The following is a 16,363-nucleotide window of genomic DNA, read 5'->3' as shown; positions in this document are numbered from 1 at the left end:
CACATAGAATCTGGCCCTGCTGAAAAGTGACCCCTATGAACAAGTCACCTCCAGGAGAGCAGGATTGGTCCTCAGAGAGGGGAATGGGCTTCTCGTGAAGCTTATAGGTCACTGGATGCTCTGGAAACAGGAGGGCTCTGAGTGTAACCCATAGCAAACACAACCTGCTAGGGGATGTAGCTCGGTGGCTGAGCACATGCTTTGCATGTATGAGGCCCTAGGTTCAATCCCCAGCATCTTTATGATCATTTTTTCACCCTGCTGCTTTGCTCATGCCCAGAGGGGATGTGGCCCACCAGTCTCCCTGCACCAGTTTCAGTCCTGCTCAGTGAGGGGCAAGTGACAATTGCATGGAAGGTCTGAGGGGGTTCTGCTCCTAAGTCACCTCGGTACATTTAAGATTCCCACCCGCTGTGCTGCTTGGGACAATGGTAGATGAGAAGGGCGAATCCTCCAGCACTGGAGGGAAAGGTCCCATCTGCACAGCCTGAGAGGCAAGGAAACAGAGGGGCAGGGTAGAGAGAGGTCAGTGATTTACTCCCAGCAGGGGACACTGTCTTTTTGAGTATCAGAGGGGTGGCCGTGTTAGTCTGGCTCTGTAAAAGGCGACAGAGTCCTGTGGCACCTTCTAGACTAACAGATGTATTGGAGCATTAGCTTTCGTGGGTGAATACCCACTTCGTCAGATGAATGGAGTGGGAATTCTGTGACTGGCTAGCCAACTACAAAAGCAGTTTCTCCTCCTCTGTTAGTCTGTAAGGTGCCACAGGACTCTGTCTTTTTGAGGCGAGTGCTGCTGGCTTGAGATGGTGCTGACGATGGATAGAAAAAAGGCTGGAGTCAATGGCAGATGGGACCACAGAAGGGGAAGGGGAATGGCAGCCCCACAGAAGGTCCTGGGTGCTCAGATGCCCCCAGTTATTGCACCTAGACAGAGAGAAAAGACACCGAGGACCCAGCCCCCCTACAGTGATCCCATGGACAAGAACCTGGTTAGGAGTGGGGTGAAGGTTCCCTCTGGGCAAAGGGGAGCTGAAATCCCTCCGCATCCTGGAATTTAAGCAACGAAAGCTTCAAACCCTGCATGGGTGTGGGCTGAGGTGCATCAGCAGACGGTTGGGCAGGAGGTTTGTATAATTTTTGGTGGTGCCCAGAATGGGACCAAGTCCTGCCCACACACCTGCCTAAGGCTCTGGGAAGGAGTTTGGTTGTGGGAGGAGAGGGTTGGGCTCTGGGAGAGTTTGGGTGCAGGGTCGGGGCTCAGTCTGGGGGTTGTGGTGAAGGAGGCAGTGTGGGGGGCAGGCTATTGGAGGGAGGTTGGGTGCAGGTGTGGGGTCTGGGCTGGGGTAGGGGGTGCAGGAGACGGTGAGGGGTGCAGCATTTACCTCGGGCATCTCCCGAAAGCAACCCGCAGCCCCTAAGCTGGAGGGCCAGGGCGTCTGTGCACACTGCTGCCCGCAGACTCCACCCCTGCAGCTCCCATTGCCACAGTTGGCAGTTGGGGCGGGGGCAGCATGTGGAGACCCCCCCACCCCACAGTTGTTCTTCTCACAGCTGGCTGATGGGGGGCAGCAGGGGATCTCCCAAATCTGGGGGAATCTCTCTGTGCCCCACTGTTAGTTCTCCATCCTGTCTCCCCCTAACCACGCACACCACTCCTCCTCATTATCAGTGTTTTAGAGAGACCTCCCTCCCTTTATGGGATACAGACTCTCTGTGACAGAGACTGACTGGGGCTCCTCTCTGCATGGCCCCAGTGGGGCAGGAAAGAGACTGGGGAGGGGAGAAGATGGGCAGAAGGAGTCTAATGGGGCAAAGCCAGAATAGAGGAGATTTTCTTCCTGTTAAAATGTACTGGAGTCTCATCGCTGAAAAGCTGCATCTTGAGTTAAGTTTGAACCAGCAGCCTTTCAATTACCAGGCAAAGGTGTGAACCGCAGAGACTGATAACTGCCTGCTTCCCAAATGTGTTTAAAAAACATCTTCAGGGGTGCAACTGGTTAGTGCAGAGGGGCCATCTGTTGGGGTTATGAGTTCAAGCTTTCTCTCAAGCCCTTGTTTCTCTTACCTGTGTAGTTTGTTTTGCCTAATTCATATACAAAGTGCTATACTAGAAAAAGGAGAGTAAGTTCTAAAATGTAGAGGTGGGTGCATACTTTAGAAACATCCCCCCTGTGCTGCCATTAGTTCCAGCAGATTGTTCACTGGAAGGGCAAATTGATTTCTTTGCTGCTGAGAAAGAGGCCAGGACAGGTCTGTGGGCACCAGAACTCTCTGCTTCTTCCAGCTCCTTCCCTGCTCCAGTCACTGCTGTAGGAGGATCCTATATGCACTGAGCCTAAACATTTTCCTGGGCCTTCTTAGCATAGTTGCCAGCATGTCAGTCTCATACTCAGTAGGTCCTGAGCTCACACCTCAGAAAAGACAATGGTTTTCTGCTCCCTGCTTCAGATTTTCTAAAGGAAATCAGAGAAAAGAAGCTATAGGAGAGTGGTTCCTAGACACTCTAACACACACAGATTTTTCTAAGGCATTAACTTTTCCTTCTCTGTGGAGTTTGTATTCTCCATAGAGCAAAATAAAACAAAAACATGCAAGTCTAAGACTAATACAGTATGAAACTCAATACAGATAAAATCTCACCCTCAGAGATCTTCCAATAAGCTTCTTTTGCAGACTAGACTTATTTCTTGTCTGGGCCCAATCTTTTCACCTGGTATAGTCCTTGTTCCAGCTCAGGTGGTAGCTAGGGGATTTCTCATGACTGCAGCCACCTTTCTTTCTGTTCCACCCCCTTATACAGCTTTGGTACAAGGCAGGAATCTTTTGTCTCTCTCCTGGGGAAAAGCCCCAGGTTTAAGATGGATTCCTGTACCAGATGACATGGTCACATGCCCTGTGAGACCCCAAGCCTTCATTGTTCCTGGCCTGACTCACAGATGGTGCAGGACAGAGCCATCTCCAGTCAATTGTCCTGGTTAATGGGAGCCATCAAGAGTCCAAACCACTATTAATGGCCCACACATTGCGGACCTCAGAGTTATAGTTCATATTTCTAGCTTCAGATACAGGAAAGATCGGTTCATACAAATAGGCTGAACACACACAGTAGATAATAAGCTTTGTAATGATACTGCACAAGAGACCTTTTGCATGAAGCATGTTCCAGTTACATTATATTCACACTCATTAGCATATTTTCATAAAATCATCAACATCACAGCAGGGAAAGGGTTTTACTGCGGCACCTGGGAGCAGTTGAGTTTCATGTTCAGGCTGTGCTATGAGTTCCTCCAGGTTTCCCATAAGCACACAGGGCCCTTAGCGGGTACTCTCGATACAGGAATGGCCCAGATACAATGAAGTGATGGGAATTGCATTTTCCTTTTTAATTTTTGAATTTCCAATGACATTTCTATTTGTGATTTTGTTTTGCTTCGTATAACTGTGTTTTCTCAGGGACTTGATATTTACCAGGCTAACTAACAGCTAATAACGGGAGACTTCCAAGCAGGGCGTGGGCGAGCGGAAAAGAACTGTAAGAGACGCTGGTTTTCGACCTTGTGTTAGATAAGAATAGAATGCAGATTGTAGCAGAAATTGCTGAGAGAAGTAAGCTATCAGAAAGGAATATGTACAAACAAAATGCAGTTGTTGCTCCTTACTGTACGTCGCAAAAGGTATAAATGCTTGCCTTAATTGTTTATCTAACCGAGACCTACCTCGGGAGGAAACTCTGCCTGTCTGTACTCTCCCGAATAACTGCAGTTGCTCAAATAAACGGCATAATATAATAACATTTAACATCCCTGTGGTGGGAAGAACATCTCAACAGCCCAACACTGTGGCATTTGATTTCAAAAAGGAGAACTATACAAAAATGAGGGGGTTAGTTAAACAGAATTTAAAAGGTACAGTGACTAAAGTGAAATTCCTGTAAGCTGCATGGACACTTTAACGACACCATAATAGAGGCCCAACTTAAATGTATACCCCAATTTAAGAAACACAGTAAAGAACTAAAAAGAGCCACGGGCTTAACAACCATGTAAAAGAAGCAGTGAGAGACAAAAGACTTCCTTTAAAAGTGGAAGTCAAATCCTAGAAAGGAGCATAAACATTGCCAAATTGTAGGTGACAAATCTGAGGAACTGTCACAGACTGAAGTGTCACTAGAGGAGGTTTTGGAATTAATTGATAAACTCAACATTAACAAGTCAGCAGGACCAGATGGCATTCACCCAAGAGTTCTGAAAGAACGCAAATGTGAAGTTGGAACTATTAACTATGGTTTGTAATCTGTCCTTTGAATCGGCTTCAGTACCCAATGACTGGAAGTTAGCTAATGTAACGCCAATATTTAAAAAGGGCTCTAGAGGTGATCCCGGCAATTACAGACCAGTAAGTCTAACATCGGTACCGGGCAAATTAGTTGAAACAATAGTAAAGAATAAAATTGTCAGACACATAGAAGAACATAAATTGTTGGGCAAAAGTCAACACAGTTTCCGTAAAGGGAAATCATGTCTTACTAATCTATTAGAGTTCTTTGAGAGGGTCAACAAACATGTGGACAAGGGGGATCCAGTGGACATAGTGTACTTAGATTTCCAGAAAGCCTTTGACAAGGTCCCTCGCCAAAGGCTCTTACATAAATTAAGCTGTCATGGGATAAAAGGGAAGGTCCTTTCAAGGACTGAGAACTGGTTAAAAGACAGGGAACAAAGGGTAGGAATTAATGGTAAATTCTCAGAATGGAGAGGGGTAACTAGTGGTGTTCCCCAAGGGTCAGTCCTAGGACCAATCCTATTCACCTTATTCATAAACGATCTGGAGAAAGGGGTAAAAAGTGAGGTGGCAAAGTTCACAGATGATACTAAACTGCTCAAGATAGTTAAGACCAAAGCAGACTGTGAAGAACTTAATAAAGATCTCACAAAACTAAGTGATTGGGCAACAAAATGGCACATGAAATTTAATGTGGATAAATGTAAAGTAATGCATATTGGAAAAAATAACTCCAATTATACATAAAATATGATTGGGACTAATTTAGTTACAACAAATCAGGAAAAAGATCTTGGAGTCATCATGGATAGTTCTCTGAAGATGCCCACGCAGTGTGCAGAGGCGGTCAAAAAAGCAAACAGGATGTTAGGAATCATTAAAAAGGGGATAGAGAATAAGACTGACTATATTATTACCCTTATATAACTCCATGGTATGCCCACATCTTGAATTCTATGTACAGATGTGGTCTCCTCATCTCAAAAAAGATATACTGGCATTAGAAAAGGTTCAGAGAAGGGCAATTAAAATGATTAGGGGTTTGGAACGGGTCCCATATGAGGAGAGATTAAAGAGGCTAGGGCTTTTCAGCTTGGAAAAGAGGAGACTAAGAGGGAATATGATAGAGGTATATAAAATCATGAGTGATGTGGAGAAAGTAGATAAGGAAAAGTTATTTACTTACTCCCATAATATAGGTTCACTCCCTGGGCTGCTTCTGCTCTACAACTATAATTGTCTTTTTACACCAAAATCACTAACTTGAGCACCCAATTCCATGTACAGTCCTAGTGGATGTAAGGCACAGGTAACTTTTGCCTCAGGGTAGCTTGTTGGCATCAACCCTCTCTCCCCCACCTGGAGCTGATGAAATTCCTGGCTGGAGGGACACACACTCTTACAAGTCAAAAGGGAAGGAGCTGATAGAAAAGATCACAGGACTGACCCCAAAGAAGGGTGAGCTGCAAAAGGCAGAAGCAGGCAACTCATCTGGCAGAGCTGAGAGACCACAGTGAAGATGGTGCAAAGATCACTATATTGGAATTAGCAAATCTGATTTTTTAAAAAACAAATCTTTGGGAAGCTCTAATAAAGGCATTTCTTACAGTTCTCTCCGATTTGGATTTTCTGATCTCTAATAGGGAATGACATCTGATTGAAGCTTTTCCCAAATGCAGAGCATGTGTAGGGTCTCTCTCCACTGTGGATTCTACGATGTCTGACAAAGTCTGAGTGCTCAATGAAACTTTTCCCGCACTCAGAGCATGTGTAGGGCGTCTCTCATGTGTGGATTCTCTGATGTGTGACAAGGCTTGAGCGCTGACTGAAGCATTTCCTGCACTCAGAGCATGTGTACGGCGTCTCTCCTGTGTGGATTCTCTGGTGTGTGATAAGGTTTGAGCGCCGACTGAAGCTTTTCCCGCACTCAGCACACGTGTAGGGCTGCTCTCCTGTGTGGATTCTCTGATGTCTGATAAGGGCAGAGCGCCGACTGAAGCTTTTCCCACACTCAGAGCACGTGTAGGGCGTCTCCCCTGTGTGGATTCTCTGATGTGTGATAAGGATTGAGCGCAGACTGAAGCTTTTCGCGCACTCAGCGCACGTGAAGGGCGTCTCCCCTGTGTGGGTTCTCTGATGTCTGATAAGGGCAGAGCGCCAACTGAAGCTTTTCCCGCACTCAGAGCACGTGTAGGGCGTCTCCCCTGTGTGGATTCTCTGATGTGTGATAAGGTTTGAGCGCCGACTGAAGCTTTTCCCGCACTCAGCGCACGTGTAGGGCGTCTCCCCTGTGTGGATTCTCTGATGTGTGATAAGGTTTGAGCGCCAACTGAAGCTTTTCCCGCACTCAGCGCACGTGTAGGGCTGCTCCCCTGTGTGGATTCTCTGATGTGTGATAAGGTGTGAGCGCCGACTGAAGCTTTTCCCGCACTCAGAGCACGTGTAGGGCGTCTCCCCTGTGTGGATTCTCTGATGCGTGGTAAGGATTGAGCGCAGACTGAAGCTTTTCCCACACTCAGCGCACGTGAAGGGCGTCTCCCCTGTGTGGATTCTCTGATGCGTGATAAGGTTTGAGTGCCAACTGAAGCTTTTCCCGCACTCAGAGCACGTGTAGGGCGTCTCCCCTGTGTGGATTCTCTGATGTGTGACAAGGTTTGAGCGCCGACTAAAGCTTTTCCCGCACTCAGAGCACGTGTAGGGTGTCTCCCCTGTGTGGATTCTCTGATGTGTGATAAGGCTTGAGCGCCGACTGAAGCTTTTCCCGCACTCAGCGCACGTGTAGGGCGTCTCCCCTGTGTGGATTCTCTGATGTGTGATAAGGCTTGAGAGCTGACTGAAGCTTTTCCCGCACTCAGCGCACGTGTAGGGCGTCTCCCCTATGTGGATTCTCTGATGTGTGACAAGGTTTGAGCGCCGACTGAAGCTTTTCCCGCACTCAGAGCACGTGTAGGGCATCTCCCCTGTGTGGATTCTCTGATGTGTGATAAGGTGTGAGCGCCAATTGAAGCTTTTCCCGCACTCAGCGCACGTGTAGGGCATCTTCCCTGTGTGGATTCTCTGATGTGTGATAAGGTGTGAGCGCCAATTGAAGCTTTTCCCGCACTCAGCGCACGTGTAGGGCATCTTCCCTGTGTGAATTCTCTGATGTGCGATAAGGATTGAGCGCCAACTGAAGCTTTTCCCGCACTCAGCGCACGTGTAGGGCGTCTCCCTTGTGTGGATTCTCTGATGTCTGATAAGGTGTGAGAGCTGACTGAAGCTTTTCCCGCACTCAGCGCAGGTGTAGGGCGTCCCTCCTGTGTGGATTCTCTGATGTCTGATAAGGTTTGAGCGCCGACTGAAGCTTTTCCCGCACTCAGCGCACGTGTAGGGCGTCTCCCCTGTGTGGATTCTCTGATGTCTGATAAGGTGTGAGCGCTGACTGAAGCTTTTCCCGCACTCAGAGCATGTGTAGGGCTTCTCTCCTGTGTGGATTCTCTGATGTGTGATAAGGCTTGAGCGCCGACTGAAGCTTTCCCCACACTCGTGGCATTTGTAGTGTGTCTCTTCCAAGTTGATTCTCTCATGTGTAATAAGGGCTGAGAGGCTACTGAAGTTCTCCTCTGGCCTCTGCTGAGTCTCAGAGGCTTTTACTGTTTCTCGGAGTGCACAACTCCTGGAAACATTCCCTTTGGGTTTTTCTGATAACGTCCCATGTGGTGCTCCTTGTTCAGCATCTTCCTGCTGGGGTTTCTGCTCCTCATTCTCACGCACCATCCTATCACCTGATGGGAGACAGAGAGAATCCAGACATAGGTCACTCCCTGTGCCTGAGAGAAAGGAAATCTCAGAGACAGGAATTTTAAAAGGGATGAACAAACCAAAATATGTGCAGGAGAGATCAAACCTATCAGGAGCTGATTTTCCCCAGAAGAGAGAGGAAGGGATCAGTTTTGGTCTGCATTTCACCAGAACATGGAGGGGGGAAAGTGGGATCAGGCAGGGATCTGCTGCCAGTTGTTAGTCAGGATAGGTGGGAAGCCATGAGTGACATCTGCCTAATTATTCCACATCTGCAGGGAACAATCCTGAACTTGGAGAGCTCACAAAGTCTTTGTAGGGCATCCCAAATGTTTCCTGTATTCACGGACAGTTTTTGACTTGCTTTAACCAAGTCCTCACCTGTGCAGGCAGCTCTTGGAAGCACTTCTTTCTCAGAACCCTGGAGGTCCTGGACCCACGGCTCTTCCCCTCGTTCCAGCTGGGAGACCACATCAGGTTTGGAATTTAGAAACCCTATGCCAGACAAAGAAAACAAGGGAGGTCGGTGGAATTTGTGGGATACTTGTTACAAAGAATATTCCATGGTTTTAAGCTACGATCATTTTTAAGCAGTAACATCTGTGGCAAAGTTCCTCCTCTCCTCTAGTAGGTCCTGCGCTTATTGGCGGATTTCCTCCCCTCAGTGGTCTTCCCCTTGGATGAAACCCACAGTCTGGATCAACTCCTCCTATATCTGTTTAGGAGTAGCGAGACTTGGGGGGAACCCGGTCCCACCCTCTACTCCGGGTTCCAGCCCAGGGCCCTGTGAATTGCAGCAGTCTCTATAGTGCTACTTGTAACCGCTGCTTGACTGCTACAGCTCCCTGGGGTACTTCCCCATAGCCTCCTTCAAACACCTTCTTTATCCTCACCACAGGATCCTCTTGGTGTCTGATGCTGCTTGATTGTACGGTGTTTCCTCAATCCTCCAGTAGTACCCCCTCTCAATTCTTAGTTCCTTGTGTCTCTGACTCCCAGCTCCTCATACGCACTTCCTTCCTCTGGCTCCTCCTCCTTGACTGGAGTGAGCTCCCCTTTTTATACCAGGTGCCTTGATTAGCCTGTCCTGATTGGCTGCAGGTGCTCCAATCAATGTAGCTCTCTCCGGTACCTTCTAGAAAGTTCTTAATTGGCCCCAGGTGCCTTGATTAGCCTGGAGCAACTGCCATTTTGGTTCCTATGGTACTAGGGATTTGCTTAGCCTGGAGCTAACATACCTGCTCCTCAATACTTTCTTGTAGCCATCCGGCCTTGCTCCATCACATATCCCCCCCTCTGCTCAACACCATAGGGTTGTGCAACTTGGGACGCCAGGCAGTGTGCTCGTGAAAGACCATCAGCGTTGCCGTGGTGACATCCAGCCCTATGCCGTATACAGAACTGGAATGGTTGTAGGGATAAGAACCACCTGGTGACCCTTGCATTCTTTTCCTTATTTCTCTGCATCCACTGGAGGGGTGCGTGGTCTGTCACAAGAGTAAATCGCCGGCCCCAGAGGTAATAATGCAGCGTCTCCATGGCCCATTTGACAGCGAGGCATTCTCTCGACTACTGCATACTTCTGTTCTCGTGGGAGCAGCTTTCTGCTTAGGTAGAGAATCGGGTGTTCTTCATCTCCAATCATTTGTGACAGAACTGCCCCAACCCCACCTCAGAAGCATCTGTCTGTAAAATAAATTCCTTGGTAAAGTCTGGGGCTATGAGTATGGGGTCATTACAGAGGGCCGTCTGAAGGTCTACAAACGCCCTCTCTGCAGCGTCGGTCCACTTTATCATGTCTGGACCTCGAGCCTTCACCAGGTCCGTTAGAGGACTTGCCCTGCTGGCGAAGTGGGGAATAAACCGTCAGTAGTAGCCTACCACGCCTAGGAATGCACGGACGTGCTTCTTTCGGGTTGGCCGGGGCCAGTTTTGAATCGCTTCTATTTATTAGTTTGGGGCTTCACTATACCCCTTCCTACAATATATCCCAGGTACCTAGCCTCTGCTAGTCCTATGGCGCACTTAGCAGGATTAGCGGTGAGGCCAGCCCGCCTTAAGGTGCGTAGCACTGCCTCAACCTTCTCCAAGTGGGTTCCCCAGTCTGGCGTATGGATGATGACATCATCTAGGTATGCAGCTGCATAACTAGTATGGGGGCGCAGCAGCTTATCCATGAGGCGCTGGAATGTGGCTGGGGCCCCATGTAACCCAAAAGGGAGAACAGTGTACTGGAATAGCCCGTCTGGGGTGGAGAACGCTGTCTTTTCTTTAGCTTCTTTGGTCAGGGGAATCTGCCAATACCCTTTTGTCAGATGCAATGTAGTCAAGAAACGGGCACTACCCAGTCGGTCAACCAGTTCATCGATGCATGGTATGGGGTATGCATCAAACTGGGATACTTCATTTAGTCGGCGAAAGTCATTACAGAATCTCATGGTACCATCAGGTTTGGGCACTAGAACAATTGGACTGCACCACTGACTGTAGGATTCTTCAATAATGCCTAATTCTAACATTTTCTTTACTTCGGCCTTGATTTCTTCTCTTTTGGCTGCTGGGATTCGGTAGGGTCTCAGTGTTATTTTGGCTCCAGGGATCGTGCGGATATGGTGATAGGTCTCAGTTGTCCGCCCCGGTTTTGTAGAGAAAACATCTCGGTTACGATTAATCATATCGGTTGCCTCGATCTTTTGGATTGGCGTCAAGTCGGGTGATATCTTTACTTGCTCATGTACGTTATCCTCCTGGGGAAGAGTCTCCCGGGTGACTAAGCATGCCTCTCGATCATGCCAAGGCTTTAGAAGATTGATGTGGTAAATTTGCTCCGGTTTTCTGCGGCATGGCTGCCGTACCTTATAGTTTACCTCTCCCACGGCTTCAATTACTTCATAGGGTCCCTGCCACTGGGCCAACAGCTTGCTTTCTGCTGTGGGCACAAGGACCATTACTCGATCCCCCGGTTGGAACCGTCGAAGCTTTGCTTGGTGGTTATAATGGGTCCGTTGGGTCTCCTGTGCTTTTTCCAAGTGTTCTCGTACAATGGGTGTAACCTGGGCTATCCGATCCCTCATCTGTAGTACACGCTCAACTATGTTCCTTCCGGGATTTGGCTCCTCTTCCCAGGCTTCTCTGGCTATATCCAATATGCCTCGGGGGTGGCGCCCATATAGTAGTTCGAATGGAGAGAAGCCTGTGGAGGCTTGTGGAACTTCCCGGATGGCAAACATGAGGTAAGGCAATAGGGTATCCCAGTCTTTCCCATCCCGGCTCACCACTTTCCTGATCATGGCCTTGAGGGTCCTATTGAACCTTTCCACCAGGCCGTCTGTTTGTGGGTGGTATACAGAGGTCCGTAGGGCTTGTACATGGAGCAATGAACAGAGATCTTTCATCAATTTAGACACGAAAGGTGTCCCTTGATCAGTCAGCATTTCCTTGGGAAGCCCGACCCGGGAAAAGATCTGTACTAACTCCTTAGCTATTGTCTTGGAAGCTGTGTTGCGTAGGAGGACAGCTTCCGGGTATCGGGTTGCATAGTCTAGTACAACCAGCACATGTTGGTGGCCCCGAGTTGTCTTCTCTAGGGGCCCAATCAGATCCATGGCTATGCGTTCAAATGGTATCTCTATTATTGGAAGAGGTATCAAAGGGGCCCGCAAGTGTGGGCGAGGGCTATGTAGCTGACACTCTGGACAAGAGGTGCAGTATCGCCTGACATCTTCATGTATTCCTGGCCAGAAGAACCTCCGCAGGATCCTGGCCTGGGTCTTCTCTACCCCTAAGTGTCCTCCAAACAAGTGACTGTGGGCGAGGCTCAATATAGCTTTTTGATGTTTTCGGGGCACCAGAAGTTGATGTATCTCCTGCTCCTGCATTTGCACCACACGGTACAGGAGATCTTTCTTCACTATAAAGTAGGGTCCTGGACCTCGGACCTTCCCCTCCACTGGTATCCCATCTATCTCAGCCACCTCTTTCCTGACGTTATCATATCTGGGGTCCTCTGCCTGGTCCCGTCCGAACGTCTCTCTCCCAGGACTACCCTGCCTGAGCTCCCAGGGGTCGGCTTCTGCTTCTTCCAATGGCCTGTCGCCCTCATGGCTGGGGCCAGCCTCCGGCTCACCTTCCGTGTTGGTAGTTTCACTGTTGGCTGCTCGTGCCCGTCTGCCTACTAGCGCAGTCTTCTGGCCTTGGGTCAGGATCTGGGTTCCCAAAGCCTTCGCGGCCTTCCTTTCTTTTTTTGTCTTCCGGGCCTTTGGGGGGCTGAGAATAGATCCTGAGAAAACTCAGAAAACATTGGGGGTTGACATTCCCCCAGTGATGAGTCGCTGTCAACAGGTTCTCCACTTCCCTGCAGCCTCTCAGGGGGAAGTAAATTATCAAACCCTGGATAGTCTCTCCCAATAACTACAGGATATGGGAGTTTAGGTACAACACCCACTGTCACCTCAATGGGGTTCCCCTGAACCTCTATCTCCACTGGGATGATGGCGTATTGGCTCACGGCCCCATGCACACATGTCACTGCTACACGTTTGGCTTGCAGCAGCTGGCTACTTTTTACCAGCTTACCCGATATAAGGGTGATAGCACTTCCTGAGTCCATCAGTGCTGTAGTCTTTGTTCCATTTATCTTCACTGGCCTGGTATAGTTATGTGGGGCTAACACAACGCCCGCCAGGTGGATAAGGGAGCATGGGACTTCCCAATCCCCCAAGTTGCATTGCATAGGCTCTTCGGTGCTGGGACATTGTGCAGCTATGTGTCCCCACTCCCCACATGCATAACATCTATAATGATTTCTAGTCAGTCTCCGATCCTGTGGGCTAGGGGTTTTAGTCACAGAGTTCCCTCCACTCAGGCCAATCCCTTCCTTCTGGAGTCTCTGTTGGTTTTCAGCCCCCCTCTTCCTCCACCTAGGACTCCCCAGGGGTTTGGCTGTCCCTCCTTCCAGGGTTGGGGTTGGGTGTTTGCTACGGAAGGGGCTTTCCTTGCGTAGTTGGGTCAATTCCCTGGCTGTCATGCGTCTTTCTACCAGCGTGGTCATCTCATCATAAATGCAGGGATCGTTCTGGCTTACCCATTTGCGAAGATCTGGTGGCAGTGCCCTCGTGTACCGGTCGATGACCAGAACCTCTAGTATCTCTTCCAGACTCCGGGATTCTGTTTGCAACCACTTTCGTGCGAGATGGACGAGGTCATATAATTGGGATCGTGGGGTTTTGTCTTCCCGGTACCACCACTCATGATACCGCTGGGCCTGTACTGCAGATGTTACCCCAGATCTGGCCAAGATCTCTGCCTTCAGCTGGGAGTAGTCTGCTGCAGCTTCTTCAGGCAGATCATGGTAGGCCTTCTGGGCCTCCCCACACAGGAACGGGGCAAGGATGCTAGCCCACTGATCTCGAGGCCAGGCCTCCCGTAGAGCTGTCCTCTCAAAGGCCAGAAGGTATGCCTCTACCTCATCTTCCCTCGTCATTTTCTGCAGCCAATGGTTAGCCCGTATGAGCCGTGTCCCATCATGCCCACGGTTCATTTCTGCAAGGGTCTTTACCTGGCTTACCAGTTCCTGCAACATAGCTCGGTTTTGAACAGCTTGGTCCATCAGCAGGCGGTTAGTTTCTTGCTGCAGCCACACTGCTTCTTGCTGGGCAGCTGCCTGGCCACGGGTAGCCTCCTGCTGGGCCGCCGTGGCTTGTATCAGTGCCCGTACTACATCATCCATTGTGGTAACAAATTGTAAACCCCCTTCCCTTTTTGTGTGTGAGTGTGTGTGTTTTTTAAATCACCCTCCTTCTTCCGCCGCGCTGTGCACACCAAAAATCCCACCCCTGACACCAGTTGTGGCAAAGTTCCTCCTCTCCTCTAGTAGGTCTTGCGCTTATTGGCGGATTTCCTCCCCTCAGTGGTCTTCCCCTTGGATGAAACCCACAGTCTGGATCAACTCCTCCTATGTCTGTTTAGGAGTAGCGAGACTTGGGGGGAACCCGGTCCCACCCTCTACTCCGGGTTCCAGCCCAGGGCCCTGTGAATTGCAGCAGTCTCTATAGTGCTACTTGTAACCCCTGTTTGACTGCTACAGCTCCCTGGACTACTTCCCCATAGCCTCCTTCAAACACCTTCTTTATCCTCACCATAGGATCCTCCTGGTGTCTGATACTGCTAGATTGTATGGTGTTTCCTCAATCCTCCAGTAGTACCCCCTCTCAGTTCTTAGTTCCTTGTGTCTCTGACTCCCAGCTCCTCATACGCACTTCCTTCCTCTGGCTCCTCCTCCTCAGACTGGAGAGAGCTCCCCTTTTTATACCAGGTGCCTTGATTAGCCTGTCCTGATTGGCTGCAGGTGCTCCAATCAATGTAGCTCTCTCCGGTACCTTCTAGAAAGTTCTTAATTGGTTCCAGGTGCCTTGATTAGCCTGTTCTGATTGGCTGCAGGTGCTCCAATCAATGTAGCTCTCTCCGGTGCCTTCTAGAAAGTTCTTAATTGGTTCTAACAGGTGCCTTGATTAGCCTGGAGCGACTGCCATTTTGGTTCCTATGGTACTAGGGATTTGCTTAGCCTGGAGCTAACATACCTGCTCCTCAATACCTTCCTGTAGCCATCCGGCCTTGCTCCATCACACATCCCAAGACCAGCTTCCTTGGCTCCAAGTGGCAGGAGAGGAGTTATTAATCATACGCATTACCTTAGTGCCTAAGGACCAACTAACAGTGTGTCTCCATTGTGCTAGGCACAGTACAAATGCAGAATAGTAGATGGCCCGTGCTCTGAAGAATTTACAGTCTAAATAGACAAGACAGACACAGCATGGGGGAAGGGGTAGAACCCTCTGTTAGAATGGCGATATTCAGGCCTGCCTGCAAAGCCTATATTTTAAGAACTTAGGTGTATTTTTATCACTTAGCTAGTTACAGGAGTATGAAAACAAAGAATCAAAATCACAGTGTGCCTGTGTCTGGGCCTTCTCTCACTAGGATAGGCTGAGGCCTTGTTCTTAGGCTAAGGCCTTTGGCTAAGCAGCAGGGGCAGCCATAAGCTGGGAAGCGAAGGGTCACATCCTCACATTCCAAACCCGTCACACTGAAATAAGGTGCTATTGGGCTGTTAGGAAGTCGATCCTGTCTGGATCTTAAGATGGTTAAAGAAACCTTAATTTGATAGCATTCTGTCTGGCAAGAAATCACTTATCAATGGTTGTGGTTGTGAAACCCTCATTTCTGTATTGCTTTATCTTTATGGCCACAACTTTTACATTGTTAATCAGTCTGGTTCTCTAATTGTTTCTCTCTCCTGTATAATTAATGTTGCCAGGTGTAAGTTAATTAGGGTAGTGGTTTATAATTGGTTAGAGCAGGAGTAGGCAACCTATGGCAGCACATGAGCTGATTTTCAGTGGTACTCACACTGCCCAGGTCCTGGCCACCGGTCCAGAAGGCTCTGCATTTTTAATTAATTTTAAACGAAGCTTCTTAAACATTTTAAAACCTTACTGACTTTACATACAATAGTTCAATTATGTATTATAGACTTATAGAAAGAGACTTTCTAAAAACGTTAAAATGTATTATTGGCACATGAAATCTTATATTACAGCGAATAAATGAAGACTCAGCACACCACTTCTGAAAGGTGGCCGACGCCTGGGTTAGAGAATTAGTCACAATATGTTAGAATTGGTTAGTTAAATTTCAGCACAATGATTGGTTAAGATATAGCTGAGAATATTGCTCTATAAATGGGGTCAAACTGGAGGGGGGAAGGAAATTGGAATAATAGAATATCAGGGTTGGAAGGGACCTCAGGAGGTCATCTAGTCCCACCCCTGCTCAAAGCAGGACCAATTCCCAACTAAATCATCCCAGCAAAGGCTTTGTCAAGCCTGACCTTAAAAACCTCTAAGGAAGGAGATTCCACCACCTCCGTGGGAACCCATCCCAGGGCTTCACCACCCTCCTAGTGAAATAGTGTTTCCTAATAGCCAACCTATACCTCCCCCATTGCAACTTGAAATCATTACTCTTGGTTCTGTCATCTGCTACCACTGAGAACAGTCTAGACCCATCCTCTTTGGAACCCCCCTTCAGGTAGTTGAAAGCAGCTATCAAATCCCCCCTCATTCTTCTCTTCGGCAGACTAAACAATCCCAGGTCCCTCAGCCTCTCCTCAGAAGTCATGTGTTCCAGTCCCTAACCATTTTGTTGCCCCCGCAGGATGCTTTCCAATTTTTCCACATCCTTCTTATAGTGTTGGGCCCAAAACTGGACACAGTGCTCCAGATGAGGCCCCATGAAT

The 16,363-nt window shown here is 48.7% G+C and overlaps 1 protein-coding gene across 1 annotated transcript in view; it reads right to left on the bottom strand.

Moving 5' to 3' along the window:
* Nucleotides 1–6,069: 6,069 nt before the first annotated feature.
* Nucleotides 6,070–16,363, bottom strand: part of LOC120381724 (zinc finger protein 850-like) — a gene marked incomplete at its 5' end in the record, with an annotated part of 179,523 nt that continues 169,229 nt past the window's right edge. The window contains one exon of the mRNA XM_039499843.1: nucleotides 6,070–7,780. Within this exon, the coding sequence (XP_039355777.1) occupies nucleotides 6,070–7,780 (1,711 nt within the window). The remainder of the gene's footprint in view (nucleotides 7,781–16,363) is intronic.

The sequence above is a fragment of the Mauremys reevesii genome, linkage group 14 (assembly GCF_016161935.1).
Source record: "Mauremys reevesii isolate NIE-2019 linkage group 14, ASM1616193v1, whole genome shotgun sequence".
Lineage (NCBI taxonomy): Eukaryota > Metazoa > Chordata > Testudines > Geoemydidae > Mauremys > Mauremys reevesii.
The sequence above is the reverse complement of the archived record's forward strand: the minus strand, read 5'-3'. Positions and strand labels throughout refer to the sequence as shown.